This window comes from Microtus ochrogaster, chromosome X (assembly GCF_000317375.1).
Source record: "Microtus ochrogaster isolate Prairie Vole_2 chromosome X, MicOch1.0, whole genome shotgun sequence".
Lineage (NCBI taxonomy): Eukaryota > Metazoa > Chordata > Mammalia > Rodentia > Cricetidae > Microtus > Microtus ochrogaster.
Window position 1 is genome coordinate 22,354,004 of NC_022026.1, and position 22,853 is coordinate 22,376,856.

Here is a 22,853-nt window from a genome sequence, read left to right on the forward strand (position 1 = left end):
AAGGCACCAGACCCCATCACAGATGGTTGTGAGGCACCATGTGGTTGCTGGGAATTGAACTCAGGACCTTTAGGAAGAGAGGCAATGCTCTTAACCTGTGAGCCCTCTCTCCAGCCCCTCATGGTTTCTTAAATTATCCAAATATTAAGTTAAATATGGCGGCAATCCAATGTTCAGCTCTCTTCTATGATACTTAAATCACAATGTTTAGAGATTCAGTACAATCAAGATAAGGAATATATTTATCAGTGGTGTTCTTCAGTCCATTATCCCTGGGATTTCAGTAGGTCATGGTTAGAAGGACAACTCATTTTGTTGTCCAATTTTTTAAATGGCTTTCTTATTCTGATTTTTTTACAGTAGGGTCTCTAGTCCAGGTTGGTTTGGAACTCGCTATGTATCAGAGCATAATCTTGAACATCTGATCCTCCTGTTACCAAAGTGATGGGATTACAGATGTGTGCCATCTCACTAGCCAAAACCTTTTTTTAAAATATTTATTTATTATGTGTACAATATTCTGTCTGTGTGTATGTCTGCAGGCCAGAAGATGGTACCAGACCTCATTACAGATGGTTGTGAGCCACCATGTGGTTGCTGGGAATTGAACTCAGGACCTTTGGAAGAGCAGGCAATGCTCTTAACCTCTCAGCCATCTCTCCAGCCCCCCAAAACCTTCTTTTTAAAAGAGATAATGAAAAGCACTGATTTAAAAAAAATGAGTGTTATAGGCCATAAAGAAGGCTAAGTGATTAAAAGCATTTGCCATACAATCTTAAGAGGACTGGAAGTTAGATCCAAGCATTCACATAATAAGCCCTAGCCACAAATGCTTATAACCCCAGCTCTAAGAGATGTGATTCCCCTCTTCTAGACTCTGTAAACAAGCACACACACACATTCACAAATAAATAAATCTTCAAAATTTTTCTTTAAGAAAAACTACAGAGCTGGGAGTTGTTTTATTATTATTAAAAAAAGAGAAGCTGGCCAGGCAGTGGTGGCGTACACCTTTAATCTCAGCACTTAGAGGCAGATGGATTTCTGTGAGTTCAAGGTCAACCTGGTTTATAGTGAGTTCCAGGATAGCCAGGACAACACAGAGAGAAAAAAGAGAGAAATGACTTGCTGCTCTTTCAGAGGACCTGGGTTCAGGTCCCAATGGCCATGTCAGGTAGCTTACAAACAAGCACAAGCACCTGTAACTCCACCTACAGATAGATTCACAGGCACCCACCTACCCTCACTTACTTATGTGCACATGCACATACACACAGACACACATACAACACATACATACAATTAAAGATAAAAAATACAAGTGTTGCTGGGCATGGTGGTATGTGTGCGTACTCTCAATAGTTGAGAGAAAGGTAGGAATATTTAGAGTTTCCAGGCCAGACTGGGTTACAGAGCAAGATTCTGTCACAAAAAAAGTTTGTAAAACCTACTTCATCATCAATCTTCATCTGGAAATCTTCTTCATTTTCTTCTTCAGGAGCAAAAAACGACTTCTCTCCATAGCCAGCATCCTGAAAGAGGGCAATTCTATGTATAAAAAATGTCAACTGAAAAAAACACAGGTTTATTTTTTCTGAAAATAGTTTTACTGAATATCAAATATAAAATATCAGACCATATCAGCATAGAAAATGGATTCTGTAGTTTTAAATGCATGTATTACTGTTGTGCATTCTTGAGCTACTAGAAGATATGCCAAATTCCAAGGAATTTGCTGCCCTAGGGATATAGTTCATTGGCAGAATGCTTGCCTAGCATGTGCAAAGGCCCTGTGTTCACACAAAATGCTTTTTTTCTAGAATTATTTTTTAAAAAAATAATTCAATTTTATTTTATGTGCATTGATGTTTTGCCTGTATGTCTGTGTGAGGGTGTCAGATCCCCTGGAACTCGAGTGACAGTTGTGAACTGCCATGTGGGTACTGGTAATTGAACCCAGGTCCTCTGGAAGAGCAGCCAGTGCTCATAAGCATTCAGGTATCTCTCTAGCCCTCACACAAAAACTTTTCAAGGAACTCATGTGGATGTGTGAATAGCTAGGGCCCATTTATAAAGCAAACTAAACTAAAAAGAGATTCTAACTATAGACCTTCTCAGCTGGACTTTTTCTGTTCTAGCCTTTGTATTATTTTAAATGAAAGTAGGCAATAAAGGTTTCACAGGAAGTGGCATTATTGAGAGATGTGGCCTTTTTGGAAGAAGTTTGTCACTGGAGGTGAGCTTTGAGGTCTCAAATGGTTAAGCCAGCCCCAGTGTCACTCTTTCTTCCTACAGCCTGTATGTAGAACTTTTGGCTACCTCTTCAGCACCATGTCTACCTGCATCCTGCCATGCTTCCTGTCAGAATGACAATGGATTAAACCTCTGAACTATAAACCAGTTTTCCTTTATAAGAGTTGCTGTTGTTGCCGGGCAGTGGTGGCGCACGCCTTTAATCCCAGCACTCGGGAGGCAGAGGCAGGCAGATCTCTGTGAGTTCGAGGCCAGCCTGGTCTACAGAGCTAGTTCCAGGACAGGCTCCAAAGCCACAGAGAAACCCTGTTTCGAAAAACTAAAAAAAAAAAAAGAGTTGCTGTTGTCATGCTGTCTCTTTAAAGCAATAGAAACCCTAACTAATAGGGCTGTAAAGATGGCTCAATAGTTAAAAGACCTTTCTGCTCTTCCAGAGGATCCTGGTTCAATTTCCAGCACCCACATGGCAGTTCACAGCTGTCTGTAACTCCAGCTCCAAGGGATCTAACACCCTCACACAGATATACATGCAGTCAAAACACCAATGTATATAAAAAAATTTTAAAAAGAAACCTTTACTAAGACAGTCTTATATACTATACATCTCTAAACCATATTTCCTGCTATTATCTCTGCCTATCTGGGAATCCAAAAAGACCCTTTCCTATTTGTTTTTCAGAAGAGTCACCACCCAAATTAGTGATCTATTATTTTTAAAGAAGGACAATAGGACTTAACTCCCTCACTGAGACTTACATTGACATTAGCTTTCCCTAGAATCCATACACACAGAAAGTACCTCATGCAGTTTAAATTGCTGAATAACTGGTAATAATCTAGTAACTATCATCTCTAGAGTATTCACTTCTATCTCTCTGAAAAGAAATGTAGATATAAGCAGTGCCTAACAAGAAGAGGCTCACCTTTAGTCTCTGCTCTGCAGCTATCATGCTATAATAAGCGCAGCACTGTTCTGGTGATACCATAGCTCTGATCTCCTCTTCCGTTGGTAAACGAAAATCAGACTTTAACACCCACCAGTTTGAATCCATTCCTGGAAAAGATACAGAAAAACTGTTCTGAATTCTAAAGTAATAGCAGAGCAAATTGACACGGAACCAAGTAATGTCTAGACATGACTAGTCAATAAAACCCCGCTGCCAGTTTCCTACATCTCATATGAGACACAAGTATGTATGTAAGACATACTCGCATGAACACTCCTAGTAACCAACTGCCATCAAATTAGCAAAAAAGCAATCAAAACCTCCCTCTAGTTACAAGATTTGTACCTTCTTTTGACAGCCACTAATTTCTATTCTATTACCTATGATTTAACTGAAAGTCATATTTCTTTGGGATTATGAGAGTATCACAGAGAAGACAAGTAGTCACAACTGATGACCTGTACGTTTGAAATCGGCACAGAGCTTTAGCCTCTTCCGGATGCTGCTTTCTGAATGTGAAGGAAAGGCTTTCTTTATATCTTCCATCCTGATCCGCCGTGGCCTATCTTTACTCTTCCAAAAGAGCCGGTAAATAAAAACCTGTCCAGTAAGTCAAATACATTCTTATTACATAAAGAAAGAATAAAAGTCCTCACCAGGTTCCCTTCCCCAAGTAAGCCCAGATATGTTTTCATCTTTCTATTACCACATGCATCTTAACCCAACTTCCACCTTACCTGCAGAAAGTCTCGGATGTGTGTATTGGCCCTTTTGGAGTTAGGACCAGGCACTTCAAACAAGGGACACTGCTGGCCCACCACAAAAATGTCCACTAATTCTCGAATATAGTAACCCTGCCTTGTTCGAATGATCAAGAAGTCACTCTCTGGCATCTTATGAAGATAAATTGGAGCACGAAAAAGATTGTTCTCAAATGCCTAATGAAAATAAACCACAAAAGTTATTTACAAAGAAACCCTAGAAAATTCAGCCAACTACTGAAAAAACTAAAACTTACTATTTATATTCATCAGATCTAAAGTCTATACAATAAAATAAGCAAATGATATGGAATATCAAACAAGATTATTATTATTTTGGTTTTTTGAGACAGGGCTTCTCTGTGTAGCCTTAGTTGTATTGGAACTCTCTCTGTAGACCAGACTGGTCCTCAACTCAAAGATTTGCCTGTATCTGCCTCCTGAGTACTAGGATTTAAAAGCCTTTGCTACCTGGCTGAGATTATTTTTTCTACCCACTGTCCTTTAGAACTTAACAGACAAAAAAGAAAGAAAAACTTTAAAAATAGAGCCAGGAATGGCAGTGAATGCTTGTAATTACAGCATTCAGGAGGCTGAAGCAGGAGGATCAGGACAAGTTCAAGGCCAGCCTGAGCAATGGCTTGAGATTGACATTCAAAACGAATTGAATCAGAGCAAGGCATAGTACCATATTCCTTTAATGCCTGCCTTAATTAGAAAAAGTAGGAAGATTAAGAATTTAAGGTCAGCCTTGATTACATAGTGAATTTGAAGCTAGTTTGGTTGCATGAGAAACTCCTCCCACAAAAAGAAAAAAAAGTGGGGCTGGAAGATGGTTCAGCAGGCAAAGTGCTTGTTGTAGAAGCATGAGAACCTGAGTTTGGTTCCCCAGTACTCACATAAAAATCAGAGCACAGACTTATAGGCCTATAATCCTAGTGGTGACAGGGTGAAAATAGTAGAGACAAGATCCTAGGAGCCTGCCAGCCAACCAGTCTAGGTAAAACTATGAATTCCAGGATCTAGGAGAGATGCTATCTCAAAAAATAAGGCAGTGAGTAATACAGAAAGAACCAATATTGACCTCTGTCTCTGACTTCCACACTTGCATATAATCACACACACATTGGAGGAAAAAGTGTTAGAACACATACCTAGCTGGGCGGTGGTGGCGCACGCCTTTAATCCCAGCACTTGGGAGGCAGAGGCAGGCGGATCTCTGTGAGTTCGAGACCAGCCTGGTCTACAAGAGCTAGTTCCAGGACAGCTCTGTTACACAGGGAAAAACCCTGTCTCGAAAAAAAAAATAATAAAGGAAAAAAAACCACATACCTACAATCCTAGTACTTGGAAAGTAGAGGCAAGAGGATCAGGAGTTCAAGGCCATCCTTGGCCACTTAGCAAGTTTGAAGGAAACATAGGCTATGAGAGAGACTTGACTCAAAAAAAAAAGAAATGAAAGTATATGGTTTAGATACAGAAGAAACAGCCTTTTCCAGTCACTGTATGAAGACACACAAGTCAAAGTTTCTAAGCTTAAGTTTCCTCAGCTACAAAATGTAGGATACCTAAAATAACTATACTTCATAGGACTGTTATGAAGAGCTTTATAAATTAATATAGTAGGGCTGGAGAGATGGCTCAGAGGTTAAGAGCATTGTCTCTGCTTTTCCAAAGGTCCTGAGTTCAATTCCCAGCAACCACATAGTGGCTCACAACTATCTGTAATGGGATCTGGTGCCCTCTTCTGGCCTGCAGGCATACACACAAACAGAATATTGTATACATAATAAATAAATAAATGAAGAGGCAGAAATTTTCAATAAATAAATTAAAAAATATAAATAAATAAATAAATAAATAGGTAACGGGGGAAAAAATTAATATAGTATACACTTCTACCCTACAGTCTCATACACAAGAGGTGAGGACAAAACAATTTAGGGGGGCGAGGTCTTACAGAAGACCAGGGATGTCTCAAAAACAAGGCAATTCTCCTATATCACTTAGATTGTTGAGTACTAGGATTACACTACCATCAGGCCTGGCTTCAGAATATTTTTGAATATGTTAGCTAATTATTTAAAAATAAAACAAAAATGATGGAGCAAAGTATTCGAAGAGGGCAAAATAAACAAAAACACAAGAGTAGTTGGACAGAAATATTTGAGGTGGAATTAGAAGCCAGATAGAGATCAACTATTATAAGCTTTGAATCAGTAAAGTATTCCCTACCACCAAAAAAAAAAAAAGAGAGAGCTGGTGAGATGGCTAAGCAGTTAAAGGTACTTGCTGTTCTATTATGAGGTCTGAAGTTCTAATTTGTTACTTTTTTTTTTTCGAGACATGGTTTCTCTGTAGCTTTGGAGCCTGTCCTGGAACTAGCTCTTGTAGACCAGACTGGCCTCGAACTCACTACAGATTAAGTCCCTATCTAAAAAAGAGAGAAAAAAGGAAAAAATCAGCTCAAGAAATGAAATGAGAGGGAAAAAAAAGGTAGGCAGTTCTGGAGATGGGTCCCAAACCATTTGTGGACCTTCATAATTCTTTTTAAAAGCTACTGCCAGAGGGAACTCACTAAAATCTTCAGAAGAAAGCACACACACACACACACACACACACACACACACACACACACACACACAAAAACAAAATATAGCACTTCCTTCCAGCGAGACTGAAACATTCAAGTAAGGTTCAGTATTCACGAAGGCCACAATTAATTATCATCAAAATGCACCACTATTTTGCAAACTAGACACAAAGTTAGGGCCTTGAACATATTAGGTAAGTGCTCTACCACTAAGCTTATATTTCTAGTCCCTCAAATATACTAATTTTATACAAAAATTTAAAACACTCATAACCTACATTAATTCTAGATATACTTCCCAGTGTTTTCGGTTTACTTTATAGTCCAGGCTAGCCTTAAACTTGTGAGCCTCTGGCTTGTGCTTTCCTAGTACAGGGATTGCAAGCTGGCATTACGCACACCCAGCTACCAGGGGGTATTTATATATTTTTTATTTCAAAATTTAAAAAATTTTAAAATGATTTATTTAACTTTATTTTATGTGCATTGGTGTGAAGGTGTCAGATCCCGTGGAACTGCATTTTCAAACAGTTGTAAGCTGCTATGTGGGTGTTAGGAATTGAACCCAGGTCCTACGGAAGAGCATCAGTGTTCTTAACTGCAGAGCCTTCTTTCTCTCCGGCCCTATTTCAATTTTTTTTTTTTGAGACCAGGTATCACTATGTATCTCTGGCTGTCCCAGAACTCACTATGTAGACCAGGATGACCACAAACTCACAGAGATCCATCACCCTTCTGTTGGAATTAAATGTGTGAATCACCACCACCACTAATGGCCAGTGTGTATTTTCAAAAAGCTGTGTTATATTAGTTCATATTTGCAATCTCAGCACTCATAAGGCTAAGGATTGCCCCAAAGTTTGAGACCAGTCTAAGCTATACAGTAAGTTTCAGGTCAGTCTCTGCTATAGATTAAGATCCTAGCTCAAAAAATACACACACATACAACTCATAAAACAAAAGCATAAATCAAACAACAAAAAATGCTCACTGTTCTATGTTCAGCCTAAAAAAAATCTAAAAAAGAATTATTTTTTAAAAAGTTTGTCTCAAATTTTAAATTATACTAATCTTTTTGTTTTGCTGGTTTATCAGACGCAAACTTACAACATAGTCAAGGATGTCTTTGAACTCCTGATCTTCCTGCCCTCCATGTCCAGTGTATTGTTTATTTAATTTTTTAAATTAATTATTCAATTTTTATTTATAAAAATGTACGTGTTTTGCCCTCATCTATGACTGTGCACCAGATGCATGAAGTGCACAAGGAGGTTAAAAGAGGGTTCAGATCCCCGGGAAGTAGAGTTACAGATGTTTGAGCTGCCATGTAGGTGTCAGAGAATCAAACTAAGTCCTGTGGAAGAGCAGCCAGTGTTCTTAGATGCTGAACCATCTTTCCAGATTTTGCCTTTTTTGAGATAGGGTCTTACTACATACATAGCCCTGGCTGACCTGGAACTCAGTATGTAGACCAGGCTGGTCTCAAATTCTGCTTCCCAAGAGCTGAGAATAATGGTGTGCACCACCACACCCACCAAACCCAGTTGATTATTCTACCTTATACCTATACACGAACAGTACCTCAATCAACCAAAATTGTCTCTTTCTGGACAAACTTGCTCCTCATCTGCCAATTTCCTTAGGAGAGACTATAAGACAGGAAATAATTCTTCACCTGCAGTAATTGTCCAGGATGAAGAGAACCCAGGAAAGGAGATGTATGGCAATAAACAGTTTCTCCATATTTGCAATCTGGGGCGCCAGGATCTTTTCCAGGTTTCTAGGAGAAACATAGCAAACTAAGTTAGACTCACAGAATAATACCAATAAATGCACATGTAATCTTCCATAAGCATAGCATTTGCCATTAGCAAGAGACACCACTCCTTTTTTCCCAAGAAATGTATATGACATAATTAATAGATTTTCACAGATTGCCAATACATACCAAATTATAGTTGTATTGATAACAAACATTTCAGGGACTGGAGAGATGGCTTCATGGTTAAGAGCACTTGCTGTTTAACCCAGGCAGTGGTGGCACCAGGAGGCAGAGGAAGGCAGATCTCTGTGAGTTCCAGGCCAGCCTGGTCTACACTGTGAGTTCTAGGACAGGTTCCAAAGCTACACAGAGAAACCTTGTCTTGAAAAACCAAAAAAAGCACTTTTTGCTCTTACAGAGGACCCAAGTTTGGTTCTTAGCACTCATGGCAACCACCCAAATTTCCAATTCCAAAGATTCTGACATGCTTTTCTGGCACCCTCAGCCACTAGATACACATATGGTGCACATACATACATGCGGTAAAACACTCATACATATAAATGTAAATAAATTTTTTAACACACATACACACTTCTTTGAGCTCAGACTAACCCGTTTATAGTAGTTTTTTATCTTGGTTGCCATGCCAACTTGCATCATTAACGGTCCATTTTCCTCACTGTATTCTGCAAGAATAAGGTCTCCATCTTTGCCTGTGAGGTCCTGAGGGGTGCGCATAAAAAACATCTCTCCACCACCAGAGGCTTGCCTCTCCTGCTCTCTCATCTGTCCAGAATAAAGACAATATAGCCTATTTGCAACAAGAAGATAAACTATACACATTGATATCATCCAATCTGAGACAATACCAAAACATTCTTTACCATGTCATTTTTTCTATTTTATTGTGAAAACTTTCAAACATATCACTAAAATTGAAAGAATAGTACTCTGAACATTCTTAATCTCACTACTTAAACATTTTCACTATTTATCTGCAAATTTTCTACAGATTTTAGTAAACCAATTTTGAAAGCTGCAATATTTTAGCCTTAAGTATATTCATATTTATTTTCTAAGAATAAAGATATCTTCCTAAATAACCAAAATAAAATTGTATCACACCTGAGAAAATAAACAATTCTTTAATATAATCTAATATCCAGTATAGTCTCCCAATCTGTACTCCAATTATCTTACAGAACATTTTTTTTCTAATCAAGATTCAATTATACCTTTGCCTTCTTTTTGATGTGCTTCAGCAAGGGCTGGACTGAGTGTGGACCTGGCTGCGATAGTGCCCCAAAGGAGTACTTTTTTAGAGGTGGTCGATGGAACTGCCGGAGTTTGATGGGTCCCATATGGGTGGGAAAGAAGGGTTGCCGTAATTCTACTGCTGGAATTGAATGCTAAACAGGAAACAGAAGAGTTAGAGATAAACACTAACTCCTTCCTAGGCAAGATTTACCCACATCCTCCATCAAAACAAAGCAGCTATTTGTACCTGGATAATATTCCCTCCGAAAGTACCTCGAAGACCCTGTTGTTTGGGATAGTAATATTCATCATTGGAGAGATTCCATGGATCTTTCACTTCTGGCTGAGACATGTTCTAATGATATACGAAATAAGCTTCGGTCAGACAACTCTTTCCTATTATCTTTCTCTGTTCTTCTAAATACCAAATTCTTTTCTTTCCACAAACCTGCTGTGGTTCTTCCTTGATGACTCCTGTTTTTCCTAAGAGAATTCGACTCTTCTTCAGAGATGATTCTTTCTTATTCTCCTTGGAAGGAGAATTAGAAGTAGCTTCTTCCTTCTCATCGGGGATCTCTGAGAATGTAACCAAAAAACTTTGGAATTGCTATCCCTAAATGCTCATTTTCTTTCTTTCCTCCTCTTCCCTTTCTCCTTCTTTTTTACAACCCTCTCACCTCTTCCCCACCGCTCTATGCAGTACTAAGGATTGAAACTAAGGTTTAACACAAGTTAGGCAGAGACTACCACTGAACTACATCTCCAGCCCTCTAGACCTCCTTTTGCATTATTTATAAATAGGATCTCACTAAGTTGACAAAGCTGCTCTGGAACATATTCTGTTGCCTATAAAATCCTTGAACTTACAGTCTTCTTTCCTTGGCCTCCCAAGTAGTTGGAACACATGCCACCAGGTTCAACAAAAATTCCTATTTCCCATGGATATTTTGAGTTTCTAAGTGGATCTCTCACTCTATTTCCAGGTTACTATAATTCACTCAACTACATCCGTGATTTTTTTTTTCTTCGAGACAGGGTTTCTCTGTGTAGCCCTTGCTGCTGCAAGGCAAACAAGTCATGGGCAGTGCTCTGGTTTAAAGGATATTTTTTTTTTTTGTTTTTCGAGACAGGGTTTCTCTGTAGCTTTTGGTGCCTATCCTGGAACTAGCTCTTGTAGACCAGGCTGGCCTCAAACTCATAGATCTGCCTGCCTCTGCCTCCCATGCTGGGATTAACAGCATGTACCACCAAGCCCAGTTTACATATCTGATCTTAAAGATAAAATTTTCAACATTCCTATGAGTTTTTTTCTAAACACTCAAACACTAGAAACTGGCAGCTACAACTTTATTAATTTAAAAAGATTAATTTATTATTTATGTACCCAGTGTTCTGTCTGCATGCTTGCCTGCATACCAAAAGAGGGCATCAGATATCATTATAGATGGTTGTGAGCCAACATGTGGTTTCTGGGAATTGAACTTGGGACCTCTGGAAGAGCAGTCAACACTCTTAACCTCTGAGTCATCTCCAGACCCCTATAACTTTTTTAAAAAGATCATTACCTAAAAGATTTTAGTTTGGAGGGGAGGGAAAAGGAGGAAAAGGAGGGGAAACTGCAGTCATGATAAAATATCTGAATACATTTAATTAATAAAAAAAGTTTCTAGTTTTTGGCCTCTCTAACCTTTTTGGTATCCTTTTGCCCTTTGACATTAATAGCAAGATGTCAAAGATAAACAACACTGGCTTCTGTCATCAACATACCCAAAATCAAGTTCTCATCATTGGGATCAAGTGTCAAAACAGGAGGCTCCAAAATCCGGGGCATGGCTTGGGCATCCCAAATGATATTGTCCTCCCAACGTCCATATACCAGATCTTCATTATCAATGGGGAAAATGGAATACCAAGGTTTATCATCATCTAGTGTGGCTGCAAAACCTGGCCAAAACAAGAGGAGAAAACAGTAACAAACAAAACATTAATATTCCTTTTAGTCAAGATTCTAGCAAACAGAAAAAGAACAAATATTAGTGTAGGTACTCATACAGTTATTCAAAAGGAACCTACTAGATATTATGTACATCTCACTTTGACAGAAACTACTGCTGACAAAATGTTCACTGCAATATTGTTCATAATAGTTAAAACTTAAGCAGCCTACTTACTAAGGGACTAAATAATTATGGTGAAGGGCTGGAGATGGCTCAATGGTCAAGAGCAGTGGCTCCTCTTTCAGAAGAGCCAGTTTCAATTCCCAGCCCCTCATGGTAGCTTACCACTGTACCTGCAGTTCCAGGAGATCTGATACCCCCACACAGACATAACTGCAGTAAATGCACATAAAAAAGATAAACAAATTAAATAAAAAATTATAATGAGCTTGGAGGTGGCAGCACACATCTTTAATCCCAGCACTCTAGAGGCAGAGGCAGGCAGATTTCTATAAGTTCTGGGTCAGGGGGGGGCTGGAGAGATGGCTCAGAGGTTAAGAGCATTGTCTGCTCTTCCAAAGGTCCTGAGTTCAATTCCCAGCAACCACATGGTGGCTCACAACCATCTGTAATGGGGTCTGGTGCCCTCTTCTGTCCTGCAGGCATACACACAGACAGAATATTGTATACAAAATAAATAAATATTTAGAAAAAAAAGTTCTGGGTCAGTCTGGTCTACAGAGTGAATTCCAGGAAAGCAACAGCTATATAGTGAAACCCCTTATCAGTAAACTATATATACATATTGGCATATGGGTATATATAAATATTGGTATTTAACTATGTTAACAAAGCAATTATTGGTAAGTAAGAAAAATGGACTTCTAAGAACATTATGTATAAAATAAGAACATTATAAGCTTGGGAAGATGAGAGAAAGATAGTGAGCTTGAGGCCTGATTGACTACACACCAAGATCTTGCATCAAAAATATTATGTAACTGAGTTGGGTATGGTGGTACTCTCCTTTAATCTCAGCACTTGGGAGGCAGGGATAAGTGGAGGCCAGCCAGGGCTACACAGTAAGACTCTGTCCCAAAAAACCAAAACTTCAAAAGAAAAACTATGCAACTAATAACGTATTTACCTAGAATTGAAGAGAAAAATCTTTTCATAAGATTTTTAAAATTAAGGCATTTTTTGCCAGGTAGTGGTGGATCATGCCTTTAATCCCAGCATTTATGGGGCAGAGGCAGATGGATTTCTAAGTTCAAGTCCAGCCTGGTCTTCAGAGCTAGTTGCCAGTGCCAAGATAGCAAATGCTACACAGAGAAACCCTGTCTTGAAAAAGCCAAAAAAATTTAAGACATTTTTGAGTTGGGTGTGGTGGTACATATGTATAATCTAGCACTCAAGAAGTAGGGTCTGAGAATACTAAGTTCTAGGCCAGCATGAGCTATATATACTGTAAGACTTTAAGAAAAAAATCTATGGTGGCGTGGCCTGAATTGTGAAATGAATCCAAGGTAACTAAGAAAATGTTGACAGTACAGAATGGCTTAAAGAGAAATAAAAAACTATAAATAACCACTGCAAAATCTTTAGGATATTTTCTTTTAGTAAGATTTTTGTTTATACAGTTGTTTTTCATTTTTACAAATGGAATACTTAAATATGCTGTTTTGCATCTTTTTTTTCTTTCCATTTTAAATGCTTCCTGGCATTAACTTCTAATCACAGTACTCAAGGTGCTAAGGCAAAAGGATTAATTCAAGTTCAAGGCAAGCCTGGACTACACATATGACAAGTAGTAGGCCAGCCAGGGCCATAGCATGAAATTCTGCCTTGCCGGGCAGTTGTAGCGCATGCCTTTAATCCCAGCACTCGGGAGGCAGGGGCATGTGGATCTCTGTGAGTTCGAGGACAGCCTGGTCTACAAGAGCTAGTTCCAGGACAGCTAGGACTGTTACGCAGAGAAACCTTGTCTCGAAAAACCAATAAATAAACGAACAAATAAATAAATAAATAATAAATAAATGAAACCCTGCCTCAAAGAGTCAATTAATCAAGGCGAATTTTTAATATGTCCCCATCCTCATGGTTGGTTAAAGGGTTATCAAGATCACCAAGATCAATTTTAGAGATCGCCAAAGACTTGTTTAAAGATTCTTTGAAGTCTAACTGATGGCTCTGACATAGATAAGATAAAAATGTTTAAAACTATTTTTTTATTTAAAGATTCAATAAATAATGAATAGTTTCTGTGACTTTAAACATTTATATGAACAACTTTAAAAACTTACACATAAAATTACTAAAAAATCAACAAGGCACAGTGGCACACACCTTTAATCCCAATACTTGGGAGGCAATGGCAGGTATATCTTTATAAATGTAGGCCAGTCTGTTCTACACATAAAAAGTTCCAGGCCAACCAGGACTACAAAGTGAGAACCTGTCTCAATAAACAAAAAAGCAAGAGAAAAACCACAGTATAGCATGGGTGTAGTGGTTTACACATATAATCCCAGCACTTGTGAGACTGAGGCAGGAAGATTGAAGCAAATCTGAGGCTAAGCCGGGTGGTGGTGGCGCATGCCTTTAATCCCAGCACTTGGGAGGCAGAAGCAGGCAGACCTCTGTGAGTTTGAGGCCAGCCTGGTCTACAAGAGCTAGTTCCAAGACAGGTTCCAAAGCTACAGAGAAACCCTGTCTCGAAAATAACACAAAAGAAAACCTGAGGCCAGCCTGAAATATAAGATATTCTCCAATGAGAACGCCACCACCATAGTACTTAGAAGACAAGAGTCCAGTAGATCTCTTTGAGTTTGAGGCCAGCCTGGTCTACAGAGCGAATTCCAGGACAGGCTCCAAAGCTACAGAGAAACCCTTTCTAGAAAAACAAAACAAAAACCAAAAAGAGGAACGAAAACAGTACGTATGACATTGAACTCAAATCAGGCATGGCAACAAACACTTATAATAGTAGTACTTAGGAAGTTTCAATTAGGAAAATAGTGAGTTCCAGATTAACTTCTGGTACAGAGCAAGACCTTGTCTCAACATTAACTAATTGAACTCAACCAGATACATGCAGCAAACAAAAGAAAACACATCAAAAAGTTAATAATGATAATCTCTATAATATCAGAATTTCTTTTTGACAGTTTTCATGGTTGAGAAAAATTATAAAATGATAAAGTGTCTTTATAAGCAAAAATGAGAAAAAAAAACAATCAGGGATTAGATTTAAAGCATTTCACTATCCCTCAACAGCCTATAAGATCATAACTAGGATTAGTTAAAATGACTGAGATGAAGAACTGTGTGCTAGACACTGCTGGCATAGAAGCGCACCTTGCTGAACATTGTAGGCCATAGCATTTCTAGTCATACTGGAAGGAAGCCAGCCTGCCAAACTTGCACGCTGAGGTTTTGTTCCTTTGTGTTTGACATCTTCCCCATCCCAGATGATATCATCTTCCCAATGCAGCTGTGTCACCATTAGGAAGTTTTCATCTGCCAGAAGATCAATGCTATTGCTTTCCTCAAGTTTCCTTAATTTCTGTACAAGTAGAAAAAATAAATCAGTCACTGGTCAAAGTTCCCAATCCAAATCTTAAATGATTCATGAGATATCACAAGAGGTGCTTTGCCAGACTTAGTGTCAGATACCTGCAATCCTAGCACTTGGGAGACAGAAAGGAGACTTCAAAGTTTGAGGTCAGTCTGGGATACATAATAAGACCCTGTCTCAAAAAAACCAAGGATTGAGAATGTAGTTCAGTGGTGGAGTATCTGCCTGGCATGTGCAAGACCATGGGATCAATCACAAGCACAGAAAAAAGTGCTGCTCTACTTATGCAAATTACCTGATAAGAAAAAAAAATCTGTCTCTTCTCCAACTTCTACTTTGGAACTGTACCCATTTCAAAACAGAATCCTTAGAATAAAGTTTAGTTACATGATGATATACCCTATTATGCAAATCACCTACTAAATAAAGATTTTACCCAAGAACTTCCAAGTTGAGAAGTTAATGAAAATTATAGAACTTGCCGGGTGATGGTGGCGCATGCCTTTAATCCCAGCACTCTTTGTAGGCAGAGGCAGGCGGATCTCTGTGAGTTCAAGGCCAGCCTGCTCTATAAGAGCTAATCCCAGGACAGGCTATAAAACTACAGCAAAACACTGTCTCGAAAAACGAAAAAAAAAAAAAAAGAAAAAACAAAAAACAAAAAAAAAAAAAAAAACAAAAAAACTCTAACTAAGCACACTGATTCTTCTCTTATATACCAGAGTTGCTTACCGTCATCATTTTGCATTTTACTGTGGGTTCATGTTCAGTCTTCCTCATTTTGAAGCCATAGTCAAACCCACTGCCATCTTCAGAGACACCTAGCATATCGTACCACAGCCGAGCAGGTCCATAACGCCATTCTGCCACTCTTGGTTTGGTATCCATCACTTTATCTGTGTCTCCAGCTAACTGGGAAAACTTGGATTCTATAGGAGCCATCATTGTGATCTACAACAGAGTCAAAGATGTAGAGGTGGGGCTTTCCTATTCCAGATGACCCACAACTACAGAAAATTAACAATTATAAGGTGACTTAGAGGAACCACAAGGATGATTCCTGAATAGGAATTTTTACCTAGAATGAGAATATAAAAAAATAGAGGTATTTCATAGCAAACTCTGTCTACAAGTCATAGCTTTATATTTAGCAAAGTATCATTATCTACCCTGCCCTGTCCCACCAAATATTTTTCTGTTACAATAGGAAAGGTGAGACCACTACATTTAACTCAATTTTTTTTTTTTTGATTTTTCAAGACAGGGTTTCTCAGTGTAGCCCTGGCTGTCCTGGAATTCACTCTGTAGACCTGGCTGGCCTCAAACTCAGAGATCCGCCTGCCTCTACCTCCCAAGTGCAACTCATAATTATTATTGATAATTAGCGAAGAACTCCCTTCTTTTGGTTTTTCGAGACAAGGTTTCTTTATGTAGTCCTGGCTGGCCTGAAACTTGCCTTGTTGACCTGAACTCAGTGATCCACCTGCCTCTGCCTCTCAAGTGCTGGTATTAAAGGCATATGCCACCAAGCTTGACTAGTAATGCTTTATCAATTAATTATTAATTAATCAATTAATGCTAAAGTGTTAGTTCCAACTTTGACACAAGCTAGAGAGCTTTCTGCATGCCCCCATGTCTACTTTGCCTACTTCATCATCAGAGAGACAATGCTCTGGAGGTGGAGGTGGAGCATAGTCATAGCTCCACAGAGATTTCTGGTTGACTTCTAGTTCTACTGAGCACTCCTCCTCCTGGATCTGCTCTTCCTGTATAAGCTCACGGTGCTTCTTTTTCCTCTTTCTCCGAGCACTTCTCCAAACAGATGGGACATTCTTCCCTGGTCCAAAAAGACGTAAAAAGCGTAACACCTAGAACACAGAATATACTATTATGCCAGAGATTAGGTGTCTGAAAAACTCAAGTGATCTATTTAATTGCAGGGGAGAAAATGAGGAGTCCTAAGTTCAGACCATAAAAGTATTGTCCCTCACAGTAAGACAATTTCTTTTTTCCCCCTTCTTTTTCATGCAATAATGGGCTTTGAGCCTAAGGACTTAGACTATCAATGAGCTACATTCCCAGTTCTTAGCTTTGTCTTATTTTTGTTTTCTGAGACACAGTCTCAGTATGTAGTCTTGACCTGGAACTTTCTATGCAAAACAGGCTGGCCTCAAACTTGAGATCCACTTGCCCCGGCCTAGGTTTAAAGGCATGCACCACCATGTCTGGCTAATCCTTAGCTTTTTTTTTTTTTTTAGAGACAGGGTTTCTCTGTAGCTTTGGAGTCTGTCCAGGAACTAGCTCTTGTAGACCAGGCTGGCCTTGAACTCACAGAGATCCACCTGCCTCTGCCTCCCAAGTGCTGGGATTAAAGGCGTGCGCCACCATCACCCAGCTTAGTCATGTATTTATATATGTGCATGTGTACATGTGCAGGTAAACATGCCATAATACATGTGTGAAGTCAAAGAACAAGTCTCAGGAGTTGGTTCTCTTCAATTTACAGGATTCAAGAGAGTAAACCCAGATCCCCAGGCATGCATGCAAGTGCCTCTATCCAATGAGCCACCTCACTAGCCACTAATAGAATTATTTACTGTTTTTTTTGAGATATTCCAGGCCACATTTCCTATGAATACATACAACTTCAAAATATGGTTTAATACAGTATAAAAAGTTCCTATACAAATAATTATCTATCATTGAATAAGTATGTCATTAAATCTCATGCACTATAAATTCAGTATTATAACAAAAGAACTTAGAATATGGAAGAAGTCAGTTTTCCTAATGGATAGTCTCCATACAAAGTACCTTTCCAGGCCTAAATTCTGGAAAAAGTTCTGTGACACTTGGCAACAACTTGGTGGCATCATGCTGCATAATCCCAGCCAATGGAAGAGTCAGCTTTCCATCCTTAGATTCTGCCTGTGCTGCTTCCTGAGGTCCCATCTCAGATTCTGAGTCAGAGGAACTACTGAAGTCCACTTTCTCTGAGGCCAAAGAGGAAGGGGCAATGATGGAGGGCAAGATGATGCCTTCTCCATCTTCAGACACTGCAACAAGGAAGAGAGACCCCTTTGGAATGTAACTATGAACACATTTCCTCAAATTCAGACAACAACCCCTTCTAAGCTAATATGCATGGCTCTGTGGCAGGGGATATAGTCCCAAGCACCCAGATTACTAGTATGCAGCCCCAAAAAACTCATCCAATTTATTATTTCCCCCCATCCCCAACTTACCTTGGACCTGGTACCCTAGGGTTATGATGAGAGAAAACAAACACTATTACTACATTTACTACTTTCCATAAATGACCAAACTGTGCCCAATATTGTGATTAGTATCAAAATTATATTAATACTTCACATTAATCAGGCCCTGTTATGTTTATTTCAGTGATCTATAAGATGGAGAATTGTTAAGCTCACAGAGTAACAAAAAATAAATTCCATACACAAAGTTAGATAACATTTACCTGGAAAACTAAAAGAAACGGTCAGAGCACCAACGGGAGGAATTTATATTAACATAGCCTCAAAATATAGAAGATTAGGGCCAGGCATGGTGGCATACACCTTAGATCCCAGCACTCAGGAAGCAGAGGCGAGCAAATCTCTGTGAATTCAAGGCTGACCTGTTTTACATGGAGTTATAGGCCAGTCAGGGATAAACAATAAGTCCCTATTCCAAAAATCAAGCTGCTGTTTCTCTCTTGTTGTCTGACCTAAGATAGCGTTATTACTGTTATAAGGGATAAGAATAGTGAGCTGACAACTCAAGAACGTATTAGTCTTTGAAATCTAAGTAATGTTACATTCCAGAAGACTGTGATTTGAGACAGGGTTCTGTTATATTGTCCTAGCTAGCCTCAAACTAGCAGTCATCCTACTCCCTTCAGAGTACTGGGAATATAGGTATACACTACCATGCCCAGATTAAAAGTTTTTAAAACCATAATTTCCAAATACAAGCATATAAATTAGTTGCATCAGAAAGTCTTGGGAAGCTGGGCGATTGTGGCACATGCCTTTAATCTTAGCACTCAGGTGGCAGAGGTACGCAGATCTCTGTGAGTTCGAGGCCAGCCTGGTCTACAGAGCGAGTTCCAGGACAGCCAGGGCTGTTACATAGAAAACATTTTGAAAAACATAAAAAAAAAAAACAAACAAAAAAAGTCTTGGGGAACAAAAACTGTTGATAGCTCACAAATGTCATCCCAGCAATAAGAAAGCAGAAACAAAAGGATTGCTACAGGTTTGAAGGCCACCTGGCCTATTATACAGAGTTCCAGGGAGGGTCTTTATAGTAAGACCCTGTCTCAAAAAAAAATTCTTCAGAAACAAAAATTCCTGGGCTCAGCCAGGTGGTGGTGGCGCACACCTTTAATCCCAGCACTCCGGAGGCAGAGGCAGGCGGATCTCTGTGAGTTCGAGGCCAGCCTGGTCTACAGAGCTAGTTCCAGGACAGGAACCAAAAAGCTACAGAGAAGCCGGGCGGTGGTGGCGCACGCCTTTAATCCCAGCACTCGGGAGGCAGAGGCAGGCAGATCTCTGTGAGTTCAAGACCAGCCTGGTCTACAAAAGCTAGTTCCAGGACAGGCTCCAAAACCACAGAGAAACCCTGTCTCGAAAAACCAAAGGAAAAAAAAAAAAGAAAAAGCTACGGAGAAACCCTGTCTCAAAAAATCCAAAGGAAAAAAAAAGATTCTTGGGCTCTATCCCAGATCTTCTGAATCAAATACTCCAGAATAATCAAGTAGGTAAATGTGATGGGCAGCCTAATTTGAGAAGCACTGCATTAAATTATTATTTCTTGACTGTGTGTTATTGAACATTTAAAAAGAAAATTTCTACTCAATATCAGTATTTGACACTATATGACCTTTTTTCTAGAAGTGCCATCCTTTTCTAAAATTTTTTTTCTTTTCTAAAATATCTTTTTAAAATGCCCTTAAGCATGTCAAAAAAAAGCCTGCTTTGATGAATAGAAACTCAGTCCTAAAAAGAAAATAAACAGTTTTTACTTACCACCAGTAATACCATCTTGGTCCTTCTCTTTCTTCAGTGGTCCTGGCGGTGGAGGTGGGGGAGGCATCAACTTACAATCAATATCTTCACAATCAGCATCATAGTCATCTTCATCATAATCTGATGAAATAAAAGTAATCTCAATATGAAAAGCTCTATACAATACCTTTGAGGACCCTTCAAATCTCAAAAATGTAAAGCACCATAGAAATACTATGCATCATTTAAGAACACACAGAAAATTTTGTGTGTGTGTGTGTGCGTGCGCGTGCGCGTGTGTGTGTGTAAGACTCCTTTAATCTCAGCACTTGGAAGGCAGAAATAGGTAGCTGAGTTTGAGGCCAGTCAGGCTACATAATCTATCTCAAATAGTCAACAAAATATAAAAATAATACATAGAATATGTAGCTTTCTGCCTTCAAAAAGATATGGTATAGTCAAATGGAGTATGAGCACGTTCAGGAATTGTGTGAATCCTTTTGATCCACTGCTCCTTTTCCTAATCATACTGGGCTTTGTTTCCACCTTCTTCAATCTCCTAATTGAATATTCTTTCCCAGTTTCTAAAATTAAAAACTAAAACAAAAAGCCGGGCGGTGGTGGCGCATGCCTTTAATCCCAGCACTCGGGAGGCAGGCGGATCTCTGTGAGTTCGAGGCCAGCCTGGTCTACAAGAGCTAGTCCAGGACAGGAACCAAAAGCTACGGAGAAACCCTGTCTCGAAAAATCCAAAAAAAGAAAAACACAACAAAAAAAAGGGTTTCCCTTACAGTTCCCAAGTCTCTGATACACTTTTCCTGTATATATTTTGGCAGTAGTTCATTCTTTTCAGTGCTTGTAAACTATTGTTAGTACTCAATAGTTGGTCCTAAACATATTTTGTTTTGGTTTTTCCAGACAGAGTCTCTCTGTGTAGTCCTGGAATTTATTCCACGAAGGTTGGTAGCCTTGACCTCAGAGATCTGTCTGCCTCTGCTTCCCAAGCGCTGGGATTAGAGGTGTGCCACCACACCTGGTTAAAAATTTGTTATGCACTTTATGAATATGGGCGATTTGTCTGCATGTACATCTGCACACCAGAAGAAATCATGGGACCCCATTATAGATGGTTGTAAACTGCCATGTGGTTGCTGGGAACTCAACGCAGGGACCTCTGGAAGAGCTAGTCCTCTTAACCTCTGAGTCACCTCTCCAGCCCCATATTTTGTTTTCAATATTTTGATACAAGGTCTCATACAACCTAAGTATTGGGATTACAGGCGTATACTACCTCAATGGCCCAAATATTCTTTGGTTCATCATATTTTCCTTTTCAACAGTCATCCTTACTAATTAAGGATGACTCATGGTGGCTCACAACCATATGTAATGAGGTCTGGTGCCCTCTTCTGGCCTGCAGACATACACACAGACAGAATATTGTATACATAATAAATAAATAAATAAATAAATAAATAAATATTTAAAAAAACACTAAAAAATCTGTGTGATCTCCACTAAACCTGTTCTTTCAAAAATTTGCTCAACTAGCAGGGTGTAGTGGCACACATCTTTAAACCCAGCACTCTGGGAGGAAGAGGCAAGTGATCTCTATGAGTTAGAGACCAACCTGGTTTACAGAGAGTTCCAAGACAGCCAGGGCTACACAGTAAGACCTTGTCTTGATCCCAGCCCTTTTCCAGTAGATGAAGGGCAATCAGTTCAAGGTCATCCTTGGATCTAGAATTTAACCAGCCTAGGATACATGACATCCTATTTTTTTAAAAGAAACAAAACACTGGGCATGGTAGTGTACACATTTAATCCCAGCACTCAGGAGGCAGAGAAAGGCATAGCTATTTGAGATCGAGGACATCCTGATCTATGAAGTTAGTCTCTGGCCAGTCAGGGCTGTATTATGGAGACTATTTTAGTCCCTGTTCTATTGCTGTGAAAATACCATGACCAAAGCAACTTCTATAAAAGAAAGCATTGCTGGGCATGGTAACACACACCTTTAATCTCAACATTAGAGAGGGAGAGGTGGGTGGAATCTCTTGAGTTTGAGGACAGTGTGGTCTACAGAGCTAGTTCCAGAACAGACAAGGCTACACATAGAAACCGTGTCTTTAAAAAAAACATACAATAGAGAGAGAAAAATAGTAAAATCTCCTCCAAGTCAAGCAACATAAAACATGCCTGTAATCCCAGAACTTGGGAGACAGAGGCAGGAATAACAGCAATTCAAAACTAATCTCAGCTACTTATTAATTTTGAGGCCTACATGGGACCCTGGCTAAAAATAAAAAAATAAAAGTAGAATGTGATGGTACAAGACTAATTCTAACAGATTCAACACAATGCCCATCAAAATCCCAGCAAAATTCTTCAAAGACCTCGAAAGAACGGCACTCTTCATACTTCATGTGGAAAAGCAAAAAACCCAGGATAGACAAAACAATCCTGTACAATAAAAGAACTTTTAGAGGCATCACAATCCCTGACTTCAAACTCTACTACAGAGCTACAGTACTGAAAACAGCCTGGTATGGGCATAAGAACAGAGAGGACCAATAGAACTGAATTGAAGACCCAGATATCAATCCACACATCTACAAACACCTGATTTTGATAAACACGCAAAAAATCAAATGGAAGGCAGGGCGATGGTGGCGCACGCCTTTAATCCCAGCACTCGGGAGGCAGAGGCAGGCAGATCTCTGTGAGTTCGAGACCAGCCTGGTCTACAGA

At 39.3% G+C, this 22,853-nt stretch overlaps 1 protein-coding gene across 9 annotated transcripts in view; it reads right to left on the reverse strand.

The window, feature by feature from the left end:
• The window catches only part of Taf1 (TATA-box binding protein associated factor 1), a 70,624-nt gene that overhangs the window by 44,190 nt on the left and 3,581 nt on the right, over nt 1–22,853 (reverse strand). For 4 of the 9 annotated variants that reach the window (XM_026784764.1, XM_026784768.1, XM_026784767.1 and 1 more), the window contains exons 4-19: nt 20,124–20,243; nt 18,336–18,350; nt 17,905–18,146; nt 16,740–16,958; nt 15,823–16,041; nt 14,871–15,078; nt 11,344–11,520; nt 10,025–10,152; nt 9,824–9,931; nt 9,555–9,728; nt 8,932–9,105; nt 8,230–8,334; nt 3,938–4,138; nt 3,659–3,800; nt 3,177–3,307; nt 1,452–1,532 (exon numbers count right to left, since the gene is read on the reverse strand). In XM_026784764.1, the coding sequence (XP_026640565.1) occupies nt 1,452–1,532; nt 3,177–3,307; nt 3,659–3,800; nt 3,938–4,138; nt 8,230–8,334; nt 8,932–9,105; nt 9,555–9,728; nt 9,824–9,931; nt 10,025–10,152; nt 11,344–11,520; nt 14,871–15,078; nt 15,823–16,041; nt 16,740–16,958; nt 17,905–18,146; nt 18,336–18,350; nt 20,124–20,243 (2,444 nt within the window). The remainder of the gene's footprint in view (nt 1–1,451; nt 1,533–3,176; nt 3,308–3,658; nt 3,801–3,937; nt 4,139–8,229; nt 8,335–8,931; nt 9,106–9,554; nt 9,729–9,823; nt 9,932–10,024; nt 10,153–11,343; nt 11,521–14,870; nt 15,079–15,822; nt 16,042–16,739; nt 16,959–17,904; nt 18,147–18,335; nt 18,351–20,123; nt 20,244–22,853) is intronic. The other 5 variants (XM_026784765.1, XM_005358563.2, XM_005358562.3 and 2 more) reach the window with 2 other exon arrangements.